This window comes from Podarcis cretensis (assembly GCF_951804945.1).
Source record: "Podarcis cretensis genome assembly, chromosome: 16".
Lineage (NCBI taxonomy): Eukaryota > Metazoa > Chordata > Lepidosauria > Squamata > Lacertidae > Podarcis > Podarcis cretensis.
This window is the reverse complement of record NC_137186.1, coordinates 43,956,243-43,970,411: the sequence shown is the minus strand read 5'-3', so window position 1 is coordinate 43,970,411 and position 14,169 is coordinate 43,956,243. Positions and strand designations below refer to the sequence as shown.

The 14,169-nt window shown below is 44.3% G+C and overlaps 1 protein-coding gene across 1 annotated transcript in view; it reads left to right on the top strand.

The window, feature by feature from the left end:
- The window catches only part of SEZ6L (seizure related 6 homolog like), a 188,255-nt gene that overhangs the window by 146,155 nt on the left and 27,931 nt on the right, over nucleotides 1-14,169 (top strand). Inside the window, 5 exon segments of the mRNA XM_079957755.1 lie at nucleotides 1,046-1,231; nucleotides 1,342-1,507; nucleotides 3,344-3,510; nucleotides 11,591-11,785; nucleotides 12,727-12,865. Coding sequence (XP_079813881.1) covers nucleotides 1,046-1,231; nucleotides 1,342-1,507; nucleotides 3,344-3,510; nucleotides 11,591-11,785; nucleotides 12,727-12,865 — 853 coding nt within the window.

Below are 14,169 nucleotides of genomic sequence, written 5' to 3'. Positions count from 1 at the left end.
ACTAATCTAATGGCTTTCTGAAAAGCGTGGTCTTCACCATCGGAGAGCTAGCCTGCTGGAAACCAACAGATCCTTCTCTGAATCAGTTCAACTCTTCTTCAGCAGCCCCCAAAGCATCTCAGATTGAAGTAATCTTTAATTGATTTATTCTCCCACATTAATACCCTCCCCAATAACCCATATCAACCCCCAGTTTCCCCCAAATTTCCCCAGAAATATTTAGGGCATTCAGAAAAAGGGGGGCTTTTAATTAGGATTTTAATGCCTAACACCTGATAAGCAAGGAATCCCAGAAGTTCTTTATGGAGGAACCTAAGAAGATAGCTTACACCAGTCAGACCACTAGTTCCTCTAATTTGATCTCGTCCACTGAATAGCAGCAGCTCCAAAAATCTCTTTAAGGAGTGAATTTATTGCTGCTTCTGGCCCCTTAGAGCAGAGCTCCATCCACCTGCCTTTCTTATTTCCCTCCCTGGCTCAAGAAGCAGAGAGCAGCTTCTGGTTTTTAGAAACAGGAGAGAGACATGTGGAGGCCAAGCATTTGTGGGCCTGGGAGTTGAAACTGATCATATGCAACTTGCTCATAAAAGTGATCTAGGAAGGGCTGGACAATGGGCTCCATAGGATGGTGAATGCTTCTCTCTGTGAGGGAGCCTTCGCAGACCTGCTGAAAGAGGCGGTTATTAAAGCGCTTATTAGAAAAACCATCTTTGGACCTGGCCAATATGGCCAATTATTGCCCAGTCTCAAATCTTCCATTCTTGGGCAAGCTAATTGAGTGGGTGGTTGCCGAACAACTCCAAGCATGCCTGGAGGATACAGAACATTTGGATTCCTTCCAATTGGGGTGCTGGTCTGATCCAGAAGGCTCTGCTTATGTTCCTATGTTCTCTCTTGCCATTAGCCAGATGATATTCATGAGACAGGATCTCAACAACCACGGTCTTGCAAAACCCAGCAGCCTAGATATGCTACATCCCTTAGGGACATGGTAGGTGCTCCTCCAGGGCCTGATTGTAATCCCATCTGTTCACTTCCATTGCAGTATTTATGCTGAGCTGCAGCTTCCCACGGAGACCAGATTCTGGGGAAGTCACCATCATGGGCCTGCATCCTGGTGGCACAGCACACTTCCACTGTCACCTGGGCTATGAGCTGGAAGGTCCAGAAGTTCTGACCTGCATTAATGCTTCCAAGCCGCACTGGAGCAGCCCAGAGCCCATCTGCTCAGGTATACAGAGCTGGGAGTGCAAGGATGTGGGTGCCTGGTGCAAGATGTCACTGTCTGATGATCACACACACACACCTGTCTCTCTCCCCCCCCCCCACCTGCATCTCTAGCACCCTGTGGAGGAACAGTGCACAATGCCATCATCGGACGCATCTTGGCCCCGACTCATTGGAGGAATCACACTGAGAGCATGCTGTGCACCTGGACCATCAGCACCCAGGGGGACCAGAAGCTCCACCTGCATTTTGAGAGGCTCCTGCTGGGAGACAAGCAAAGGTGAGGTCTCCTTACAGCTGCTGCTCCAGCTCAGTGAGTGCAGAGATCTCTGAGTTGTGGCCCAGCTGGCATCTGCTGGGGAAGGGGGGGAAACACCTAAGATGTGCAAATCCACTGGGCCCCACTCCAGATCTGTCTGCAAAATTCTGCCCCCTCCCAATAATTCTGATGGATGAGTTGTTCAGGGAAATTACCTTAACTGTTTATTTATTGACAACAAAAAAGGTGCAAACATAGCAAAGAAAAGAAATCAAAGAATCAGCAATTGAACCACCAACCTTCTGGTTAACAGGCAGACACACTGAACGATTACGCTACAGGTCTGGGATGAGAAGAGAAAAGTAGGTTGGATTGTATTGGTGAAAATGTCTGACAAACAAACATGGTCTTCAAAATTGCCCCTGTGACAGAAGGGAAGGGAAGGCCGTTCACTCTCTTCCTTACATGACTGCCAGTCCTGGTAGCCTGGAAGCCACATGTCCAGAGCCCAGTTCTCCTCCCAACCCCAGAACAATCCTGCTGGAACCCCCAAGCCTCAAGGAGCAGCACCAGTCGACAGAAGGCCTCCTGCAACACACAAGGCTGTTTAAGGAATGACGCTTGTGTTTAAAGAAGCATTAGAAAATGCAGTCTGGTAATGGGCAATAAAGCAACTTTATGAGCTGTAGTGAAATCCAAGAGTAAAACATCTGTTTATGACTGCAGTAAACACATAGGTGGAGAGAGAGTTTCAGCTTGTATAATCCTTCTAAAATAATGGCTTCATGCAGGAGCAGGGGCAAGAGGAATGAGCAGGGTGGGACAATTCACCAAGAGGAAAATTATGGGATGGAGAGAGTTGCAAAAGGGCTCACAGAGAGTTGTTAATGGTAATCCCCTGCTCTTAGTTGTTGTTTTCTTAAAAAATGTAGGTGTGGAGGTGGGAGCTGAACCAAATGTGAACTAGAGAAACAGAGAGAGCATTGGACTGAACAGAGGAGGCTGCTGTATACCAAGCCCGTCTATCAGGCCCACAAGCCCAAAATTGTCAACAGTGGCAGGCAGCAGCACCGCAGGGTTTCGGAAAGGGCTCTCACACAACCACTCCTGGAGATGGCCAGGGATTGACCTGGGGACCCTCCGCTTGCAAGGCAGACACTCTGCCACTGAGCTATGATGCTTCCCCACACATGACAAGAGTACACATTGCTGCTTACTCTGCAACCCCCAGACTCCCTCCACTGGCTTTTGAAGATATATACACACAAGGTTAACCACAATCCATATCTATCCTGTAGTTTCTTGAAAAATGCAGCTGTTTGATGGGTTTCCCTTCAAATCAGCTCCCATCCAAATGGAAAACTTCACTGTTCAACGAGGTGTTTCCATTTGAGACAGCTGTTGCACATGCTCAGATGATTGCTTCATTAATAGGAGGGGGTTGGGGGGTTGCAGGGCCAGGAAAACCAAACAGGTAATGTGTACTGGTTGAAGACATCCCTGCCTCCTCTTTGATGTGTCTGTGCAGGGATGCTATAGCTCTGCTGGATCTCATTGCTTTCATGTCTGCTGTCCCAGCACTTTGATCTTTCCTTTCATCATAATGTTATTATTGAGGGCACATGGTGCTGGGGGGAGGGGAGATTTTTAAAGGCAAGTCTAGGAAATATTCTTAGAGTTGCACCTAGGAGACTCCTTCTTCCCAAAGGCGAAAGAGGGACAATTCCCAGAAAGCAAGCAATTGCCTTAGGCAAGCTGGGACAGGTGGCAGCAGAGGATTCTGGGAGGGAGCCCTTGGACCTTCCGTCTGGCCTTCCTGACCCTGTGCCTGTTCCGTCCCATCCCCCACACCCGCAGCATACTGGTCTACAACGGAGACAGCAACCAGTCGGCCGTGCTCTACAACTCCCACCAGAGCGACAGCGTCCCCTTTGAGGGGGTGATCAGCGAGGGCACCACCTTACGCATTGACTTTGCCTCGGAGGACCCCAGCGCCATCCCTACGTTCAACATCCGCTTCGAAGGTGATTCCCTCCCCACTTGCGGTTCTGATGATGATGGAAATGCAGCAGGGAGTCCCTTTGCAGTCCTGCTGATCACGATAGATTAAGGCAATTAATCCAGGCATTGATTGTAATGTCCTGGGCAAGAGCAGAGAGAGTTGGCCTCATTGGGCATCAGCAATTTTCACTGCAACACTTGCCAGGCGCCGGGGAAACTGCTGGTTTGCCTGTCCAGTTATAAAGGGGACAAGGCTCAGTTGGTCTGGCAGTAAGGAAGGCCCTGCAGGGGTGAAGCCTGTGCCCCCACAAAATCTGGCTGAAACAACAACAGCCCACCACCCCAAAGCTGTCTTGTGGGCAGTTCCAGTGATCCTAGCTCAACAAGGATGCTATTGGGCTGGGTGGAAGAGGGCAACCAGCAGGACCAGAGGGCCGAGGCACTTTCCCTACCAGGAAAGAGGAGGAATGGACATCTGTGCTCTCCAGATGGGATTGGACGACAACTCCCTGCAGCCCGAACCAACATGGCCAGCAGGCACAAGCCGGAGGAGTTGGAGTCCAACCACATCTGGAAGGCCAGCTGTACTCCATGCCTGCACAAGAGCACTTGGGGTGGGAGGTAGTGGCAAGTGAAGGTATGTGTGTGTTGAAGGGGGAGGCACATAGTGATGCTCTGGAACTCGCTCCCCCAGGAGGCAGGGATGGCTTCCAGCTTGGATGGCTTTAAAAGAGAATTATACTGCTGAATGGAGACGGTGATCAGGGACTGCTAGCCAGGAGGGCTCTGCTCTGCCTCCACAGTCAGGCAGAAATGCTTCTGCATTGTGATTGCTGAAAACCACAGGAGGGGAGAGGCTCTTGTCCCTGGGTGCTGCTTTGGGGCATCCCATGGGTGACCAGGATGCTGGACTAGATGGGCCATTGGCCTGATCCAACAGGCTCTTCTTATGTTCTTAGAGGCTAAGGCGGCTGTCTGTCGGGAAGAGCTGTAGTTGCAGATCCTACATTGAGCCAGAGAGGTGGGCTATATAACCCCCAAAGTCCCACTTTTCTGTTGAAATGTTGAGCATTTTGGACCATCAACCCTCTCATTCCTGTAACATCAACCCGGAATACATATGCAATATAAATACAGCTGGGTAGATGCAGGGGTGCAGAGACACAAGTTGGACATGGAAACCTCAGGAGATTGCCATGAAATGTGGTGTGAGTCAGGAAGAGGGGGGCATCATCCACTCTCGTAGTGGCAGCTCCTAATCTAGAATGTAGGGAACAACAGTTCTCTCCCCCCACCCCCAGGTATTCTGTGTGCAAAACTGAATGCAAAGAGTGGATCCCGTTGCAAGCTTGAAAAGCCAAATAAGATTATAAAAGACAAATGCATTATCTAAAGCAGCTACATAGGCTGCTGTATCTCTTTGTCTCCAGTCACATTGGTGGTGTCAGCGATTATTTTGAAATGGCCTTCCAGGCAGAGAAATCTCCTTGATTCCAGCTCCTCACCAGGGAATGAAGAGCAGATGGAGATCTGGCTGCTGGATCAGCCCAAAGCCATGGTCCCGGCAGTGGCCAAACAGGTGCCCCTGGAGAAGCCCACAACAAGACCTGAGGCAAGGCGGTGTTTCTGGGCAGTGTACAAGGAACTTTCGGGGGATGGGGAATCTGTGCTGGCTTTGCGTCAGGAGGGATTTTTTAAAGAAAAAAGACTCAGGGTTGCAGTCACGACTCTCTTTGCATCTTTGTCAGGCAATCCGCAGCCCGAGGAATGAAAATGTGTTCTTCTGCATTTGTGGATCTGTCTTGCTACACTCCACTGTCTTTGCACAATCTCCGTATCATCCCAGCTCAGTCCTTATTAATACACCGCTTGCCAACACAGCGTGTGATGTTACCGCTTGTTCTCCAGCAGGTATTTTGCAACCTGGAGCTGAAATACTCAAGGCAGATCAAACACTGCTGGATGCAAATGCTTTAGAAGGGATAAAATGTTCTGGAGCTGCAAGGAAGGAGGCTTCGCTCAGAAACAGGGAACAAGTGAGATATAGAAACTGACCAGTAGAGCAGATTTAAGTCATCTTTTTAAAACAAAATCATTTGTTTGGGTAGAGGATGATGCTTTGTTCTTTGCTATCCTGTTCAGTTATAATTAAGATTGCATTTAGTCCTCTCATTATTCCTCCCTGCTCACACAAAAGGCATCCTGACAAAGCAAAGCCCTAAATCAATTAGAGTGACATGGATTCTCACATGCAAGCACCAGAAATGTGACATATCCCTCAAGTTTGAAAGGACAAATACTGCTTTAAACCTTTAGTGACAGCCAAATTCCCTTGCTTCATGCCAATCAGAGATAGCTGACAGAAAGAAGAGTTCTCAGAAAGGTGGTCTACATTCATCCTTTGTTATTTGAACAAGCTGGACCTGCACATGGGTGTAGCCAAAGGGGGAGGGGGCGGGCAGCTGCCCCCCCCCATCAAGTAAATAAATAAAAATACTTAACTGACCAATCATACTGCAGAAAGCTTGTTTCTGCTCCCCTAACAAAAGCCCTGTCCCCATACAAAAATCCTGGTTATGCCCCTGGACCTGCAGCAAGTGCAGATGTTCAGGATTCTCCGCCGCCCCGCCCCCCCCCCCCCGCCCCTGTTCTGGCTTTCTGCCCCTTCCCTGAATCAGCCTCCTGTGGACACTAATATGCACAGTCCTCACTGGGCTGTTTTGAAACCTTACCCTCCACCAAATCTGCTGTCTTACTCTCAAATCTTTTTTTTTTACCTATGCAAACCTTGGGGCTGGTTCCAATTCCACTGATAGTTCCTTCTCATGTATGGATGGTGCAAAAAGTCATGGCGCTCTATTTTTTTAAAAAAAATAATATTTATTAAGAGTTTAAAGATTACAAAAAGAAAGAAAAAGAATTAAACATGACAATATAATAAAATACAAAAACAAAAACAAAAACACTACATGAAACATTAAATTAACAAAACAAAACAAAAACAATTAAAAACACTTCCAATATTTTCAATCTTAACTTTCATTCACTTGTTTCATTGACTTCCTCACGCCTCCCTTTTTGTATTCCACTTCAATTAACTGTTTCAGTTCCTTTCCATCTTCATCTGTTTTCTGTCCTGTAATTAATCTTAACATATTCTAACCTTATTTTTTCCCTTTAATACATTAACAATCTATCTGTACCTAGTTCCTTCTAACATTTCTGCCAAAGCCATATAACTTCATTCCACCATTTTTCTATAGCTCATTAATTTACAATATTTCTGTAAATAATCTTTAATTTTTTCCCAATCTTCTTCCACCAACTCCTCTCCCTGGTCTCGGATTCTGCCAGTCATTTCCGCCAATTCCATATAGTCCATCAACTTCATCTGCCATTCTTCCCGGGTGGGTAAATCTTGTGTCTTCCAATACTTCGCGATGAGTATTCTTGCTGCTGTTGTTGCATACATAAAGAAAGTTCTGTCCTTCTTTGGCACCAATTGGCCGACCATGCCCAGGAGAAAGGCCTCTGGTTTCTTCAGAAAGGTATATTTGAATACCTTTTTCATTTCATTATAAATCATCTCCCAGAATGTCTTAATCCTTGGGCATGTCCACCAAAGGTGAAAGAATGTACCTTCAATCTCATTACATTTCCAACATTTATTTCCGGGCAAATGGTAAATTTTTGCAAGCTTGACTGGTGTCATGTACCACCTGTAAATCATTTTCATTAAATTCTCTCTTAGGGCATTACATGCCGTAAATTTCATACCTGTGGTCCATAACTGTTCCCAGTCAGCCATCATTATGTTATGTCCAACATCCTGTGCCCATTTAATCATAGCAGATTTCACCGTTTCATCCTGAGTGTTCCATTTCAACAACAAGTTATACAATCTTGACAAATTCTTAATTTTGAGATCTAACAATTCTGTTTCCAATTTTGATTTTTCCACCTAGAAGCCAACTTTTTCATCCAAGTTATATGCCTCCATTATTTGGTAATAATGAAGCCAATCTCGCACTTTGTTTTTTAATTTTTCAAAGCTCTGCAGTTTTACTCTGTCTCCATCTTGTTCCAAAATTTCCCAATATTTCGGCCATTTGGCCTCCATATTGAGTTTTTTCTGTGCCTTCGCTTCCATTGGTGACAACCATCTTGGGGTTTTATTTTCTAACAAGTCCTTATATCTTATCCAAACATTAAACAATGCTTTCCTAACAATATGGTTTTTAAATGCTTTATGTGCTTTTACCTTATCATACCACAAATATGCATGCCAACCAAATACATTGTTAAAACCTTCTAAATCCAGCACATCAGTGTTTTCAAGAAGCAGCCATTCTTTCAGCCAGAAAAAAGCAGCTGATTCATAGTAAAGTTTAAGGTCTGGCAGAGCAAATCCACCTCTTTCTTTAGCATCAGTTAATATCTTAAATTTTATTCTAGGCTTCTTGCCCTGCCAGACAAATCTGGAAATGTCTCTCTGCCACTTCTTGAAACAATCCATCTTATCTATAATTTGCAACCTCCAGGACCAATATAAAAAGCAGCGGCGAGATTGGGCAACCTTGTCGTGTTCCTTTCTCAATCTTAAACTCTTCTGTAACTACATTGTTCACAATTAATTTTGCTTTTTGTTCTGAATTAATTGCACCTATACCATTTTCAAAACCTTGACCTACCCCCATCTCCTGTAAATTCTTCTTCATAAAATTCCAAGAAATATTATCGAAAGCTTTCTCCGCGTCCACAAATATCAAAACTGCCTTAGTATTAATATTCACTTGTAGTTTTTCTAAAATGTTAATTATGTTCCTCATATTGTCAGACAGATGTCTGCCCGGGAGAAAGCCCGCTTGGTCTTTATGAATTTCTTCTACTAACACCTTTTTTAATCTTTTAGCCAAAATATCTGCAAAAATTTTATAATCCACATTAAGCAGTGATTTGTTATTGTTGTTTAGTCGTTTAGTCGTGTCCGACTCTTCGTGACCCCATGGACCAGAGCACGCCAGGCACTCTTGTCTTCCACTGCCTCCCGCAGTATGGTCAGACTCATGTTTATAGCTTCGAGAACACTGTCCAACCATCTTGTCCTCTGTCGTCCCCTTCTTCTTGTGCCCTCCATCTTTCCCAACATCAGGGTCTTTTCCAGGGAGTCTTCTCTTCTCATGAGGTGGCCAAAGTATTGAAGCCTCAGCTTCACGATCTGTCCGGTAATTCTTAAGCTGTGTCTTTTCAGTCTCTGTTTTCGGTATAAGTGTAATATAGGCTTCCTTCCACGACTCTGGTGCCCTTTTCCCTTCCAATATTTCATTACAGACTGGCTTCAATGGTTGTATTAGCCATTCTTTCAAAGATCTATAATATCTTGAAGTCAAACCATCCGGTCCTGGAGATTTATCCAATTGCATGTTCTGTATGGCCCCTTCCACTTCCTGATCCATTATTTTATAATTCAACATTAACTTATTTTCCTGGGAGATTTTCTGTAGACCATTTATTTTCAAAAAATGATCAATGTCCATTTCTTTCTGCTTCTCCTGTGTATAAAGTTGTTTAAAATACCTCTGGAAGCACTTCCTGATCTCCACTGGATTCTGTATATTTTTTCCTTCCACTTCCAAATTCATAATAGTATTAAGTTTTTGTCTTTTTTCATTTGCCAGGCCAACAATTTCCCACACTTATTTGCCGATTCAAATGTCTTTTGTCTCATCTGTTTAATCTTCCATTCTATCTCTTGATTCATCAATTTCATATATTGTACTTGATATAACTTTATCTCTTTCATGATCTCCTGTGATTTTGGTTTTGCTCTCAGTTTCTTCTCTCCTTCCTTTATTTTCTCCAGGATTTTATCCTTTTTCTCATTTTGTGTTTTCTTCTTAATTGCATTCTGTTGTATCAAAAATCCTCTCATAACCGCTTTACTTGCATCCCAGATTATTCTTTTTTCCACTGTAGTGTTGATATTTATCTCAAAATAGTCTCTCAAGGTTTTTTGGGCCTTCTTGGTCACTTCATTCCTAAACAAAGTATCATTCATCCTCCATCTAAAGGAACCAATTGGTGTCAATTTCATCTCCATCTTCACCGGATTATGGTCAGAACAAGTTTTGGGGCATATCTCCACCTTGCTAGTTTTCGGAACCAGACCTCTAGTTATCCAAATTTGGTCAATTCTTGTCCATGTCATTTTAGCTTCAGAGAAAAAAGTTCCCTCTCTTCTCAAAGGATTCTTCATTCCAAATATCAACTAAATCCATATTTTCAGTCATGTTAAAAAAGGTTTTTGGTAGTCTACCATCTTTGGTGACTACCTGTCTCTGTGCCTTATCCATATTTGTAGACACCACTCCATTCATGTCTCCTATCAAGATCATATTGTAATCCATATAGTCCATTAGAGTCTCATGTAACTTCTTAAAAAATTCCGATTTTCCTTCATTTGGTGCATAGATACCTACTATCAAAAATTTCTCTCCTTGTGATTGAATTTCAATTGCAACAAATCTTCCTTGTTCATCTTTAAACATAAATTTCGGTGATAGGCTCTCCTTTGCATAAAGTACTACTCCTCTTTTTTTAACTTTATCCGATGAAACAAATTCATGGCCCAATCTTTTATTGCCCAATATCTTCCTGTGTAGCCTTATCACATGTGTTTCTTGTAGACAGATCAAGTCCAAATGTTCTTTTTTCAGTAAATGGAAGACTCTCCGCCTTTTTTCCGGGGAGTTCAGTCCATTAACATTCCAACTCAATACTTGCAACGCCATGGTGTAATTACTCTGCTTTTCCTCCAACTGCACCCAATGTTTGCTCTTCTTCTGTTGGTGTTGTTGGTGTCACATTCACTGGGGGATCCAGTCCAAAGGAATATGTTGATATATCCAATATTCCCTTATTTGATGATCTTCTGTCCAATACTCTTTGCTCTAGTCCTCTGTCTGATGGTCTTCTATCCAGTACTTCTGGCTCTTTCCCAAGTCCCTTCTGGAGATCTTCGTATTTATCCAAAAACTTCACTTTATCTTCTACTGATCTTATTTTTATCTTCCTTCCTTTGAAACTGAAAGATAGACCTTGGGGAAACTCCCACCTGAAGATAATTTTACTCCTTCTCAGCAGGTCGACCAAATCTCTATAATTAGACCTAAGATCCAAAAGATATTTCAGAACGTCTTTAAAAAATTCCACTCTTGACTGTTGTATTTCCAAAGTCTTCAGTTAGTGCCAACCCAAAATTCTATCTCCCTCTTCTTTAGTTCGGAGGATGATCAAACAGTCTCTTATTCTACTCTTTTCTTCCCCCCCCCTTCCGAGTCTGAAGGCACTCACAATTCTGAATTCCTCTTGCTCCAAGTCCAATTCCCAAAAATCAGCAAATTCCTGCGTGAGAAATTCTATCAAACTGTCCTTCTCCAGTTCAGGTACAGCTCTAATCCTCAAATTTGTCTGTTTTTCTTTGAGCTTGATCATAGAAAGTGTCAGCTTATGGTCATCAAGTTGCCTCAGTAGATTTGGGACTCTCTCTGCCTCCAGTTGTGTTACTTTATCTTCTACAACAGCAACTTTTTCCCTGGCTTCCTCTGCGGTCTGTCGAATCAAAGTAGATTCCTGTATCAATTTCTGGATGGTTTCTTTATTAGTATTCACCTTTTGTCCCAAATTATTTATACTTTCTGTATGGGTTGAGGAAATTTTTTCTCCCTCTCAGATAACACTGGAACTCAGAGGATGCTTCTGAATGCCAGTTGATGGAAGTTTCATGAGGGGAGAGTGGCAGCTGTGCCCAGCTCCTGCTTTGGGGCTACCCATAAAGGGCATCTGGTTGGCCCCTGTGAGAACAGGATGCTGGACTAGGTGGGCCCTTGGGCTGATCCACCAGGCTCTTCTCATGTTCTTACAAGTTCCTCTCTGCCTCTCATTACAAGTTCCTCTCTGCCTCTCATTATTCCTCTTTTCCTCTTTCTCTCTGTCTAGAATACAGAAGGGAAGGCCTGATCCAATCAGAGGAGGGCCCAGTCTGGCAGAGGGAGGAGTTGGGGGGTTGTGCATGCAAACAATGTCTGTCTGTTCCCCTTCAAGCTTTTGAGAAAGGTCACTGCTATGAGCCGTACATCCAGAATGGGAACTTCACCGCCTCTGATCCCACCTACAACCTTGGGACCATTGTGGAGTTCACCTGTGAACCTGGCCACTCTCTGGAGCAAGGACCAGCCATCATTGAGTGCATCAACATCAGGGAGCCCTACTGGAATGACACTGAGCCACTGTGTAGAGGTGAGAGGAAGGAGCGGGAAGACCTCTGTACCGCAGGGCTTCAACTCACCTGTTCTTGGGGGATGTTTTTTCACAAACACATGCGCACACACAAGTCCTCTTTCTTTCTTTCTTTCTTTCTTTCTTTCTTTCTTTCTTTCTTTCTTTCTTTCTGTTGTTTTGTACCAGGATGAAAATGGGCATAACAATGGTTGCAGGGGGCCATTCACACAGGGGGTCCTTGCCTTTGTTATTTCTGCATGTTTGCTAGGCATATTTATAGCCTAGTCTTCATCACAGTAGATCTCAGGGTAGGGTACAATAATGAACATGTGATAAACTAAAAATGGCATAAAGTCAACTGAACAGCCAACATGGGTCAGCTAGCCGCCACTCTTGGGCCCCTTTCCCACCCACCAGAGCAGAAGGACCAACCACCAGGGTGGGCAGCTGCTGTGCAATATGTGTGTCATGTATAGATTCACCCTTCTCCTTACAATTTGCATAATAATAATAATGTACAAAACTACAGGGATTGGAGAGTTGGTGATATTATTTGTACCCTAGCCAATGTATCCATGGTTTTCCTTCTTCCCATTTTATCCTCATAACAACTCTATGAGGTAGGTAAGGCTGAGACTGGCTGAGAGGGCACTAGTACTCTGGTCTCCCAGGTCTCAGTCCAGCAGCACCTCTGCTTCTTGTGCTGCTCTCAGATGGCCTTTCTGTCCTTTGCCCAGAGCAAGCCACCCTCTGCTTCACTCACCTCACAGCAGCCTCCTGCCAAGGCCTGCCACTACCTTTTGGTTCCCCAGGAGCAGATCTCATCCTCAGCAGAGGCTGAGCAGACTCCATGTGCAACTCCTTAGCAAACGACAGCAGAGGCGGCTCAGATCTGGCCTTCCCAAATGGCTCTGAGCTGCATCCTGGCCGTTTAACACTGGCCTCTCTTGATGTTACAGCAATGTGCGGAGGGGAGCTCTCCACCGGGGCAGGGGTGATCCTTTCCCCCAACTGGCCAGAGCCCTATGCCGAGGGCGAGGACTGTGTCTGGAGGGTGCACGTCGGAGAGGAGAAGCGCATTTTCCTGGACATCCAGTTGTGAGTAGTTTTCCTACTTGTTGGACTGAGTGCCTCTCTCGGCTGTGTGCATTGCTCCATTGAAGGGACTCATCATACAGGCTGACACACACACACAATATTTTGAAAAGTTGCTTGTTCACTATGCATTTGAACACTTCTTAAGAGATCATGACCAGATTTTGCTTGGTGGCTCTCAAGATCAAGGAGCAGGCTTGCATGTCTGTTTGGATATAACTGAATATCATTTTGAGTCAAAATGGCAGAATGGACCTTTCAAAGCTGCCCTGATTTTAACCACTGCCCTTATCTTTTGAATATTTTTAAATACTTGCTTTTGACATGTTGATATTTTATATTATATTTTTGTAAACCACTTAGAGGCTTTTCCTACAGTTGAGCAATATATGAATATTGTTTAGTAAATAATAAAGTAAATTATCTCTAGCCAGTTCCTTGGTGAAAGTGCAGTTGGACTAGATAACCCCCGGGATCCCTTCTGACCTTACAGTTCTATATGATAAAGGCAAGCAGGCAAGGAAAGGAAAGGGATAAAGACTTTTTAATAACTAAGCAGACATTCTCTGTGATGCAGCAAAACGTGCTGCTCAGACCCTATAGAGCATCCTCCACACAATGGATGGGGATGCTCAGGCCCAGGCTTTGACAGATGGCTTTGCCATATGCTGAGATCCTCAAGTAAGCACCTTCTCTCTCTGGTCCCATCTTGGTCCCATTCAAACCAGAGGCACAGCTGGGAATGACCCAGGGGAGCCCTTTCAGTGGCTGCTCCTGAATTGTGGATGGCCAGAGTCCAATTGTCAGTCAAGCAGGACATTTATTTAGGTGTTGCAAGGCCAGTGTAACACAGCCTCAGCCAGCAAGGAGTTGAGAGGTGGCAACACAAATATAGCAAAGGCACAAACATGTATACACTTACAAGCAAAGGGAAGCAAAGTGGCAGTTCTATGGCAGGACTTCCATCTTCCAGCTTATACTGGTTTAATCACAAGGCATCACAACTTTCTTATCTTTCCCTCCTTCCTTTGCCCTCAACAGTCATAGCAACAGCTCCTGCATGTGTCTCATTCTGTCCTTCTCAGAAGATTCTCCCACAATCACAACCTTCACTTTCCAACCTTCACTTGTTCAGCCTTTCTCACACACATTTCAAATTTTAATTCTATTTTTTCTATAATTTCTATGACACTAAAAACATTTAAAGCATCTAAGCACATTTAATGTTGAATGCTCACATGCTGTACATGCCACTGTCAGGATGCTGTCAACGATAAAGACAAGGAAAAGTTCCTTGCAGTCCTTTT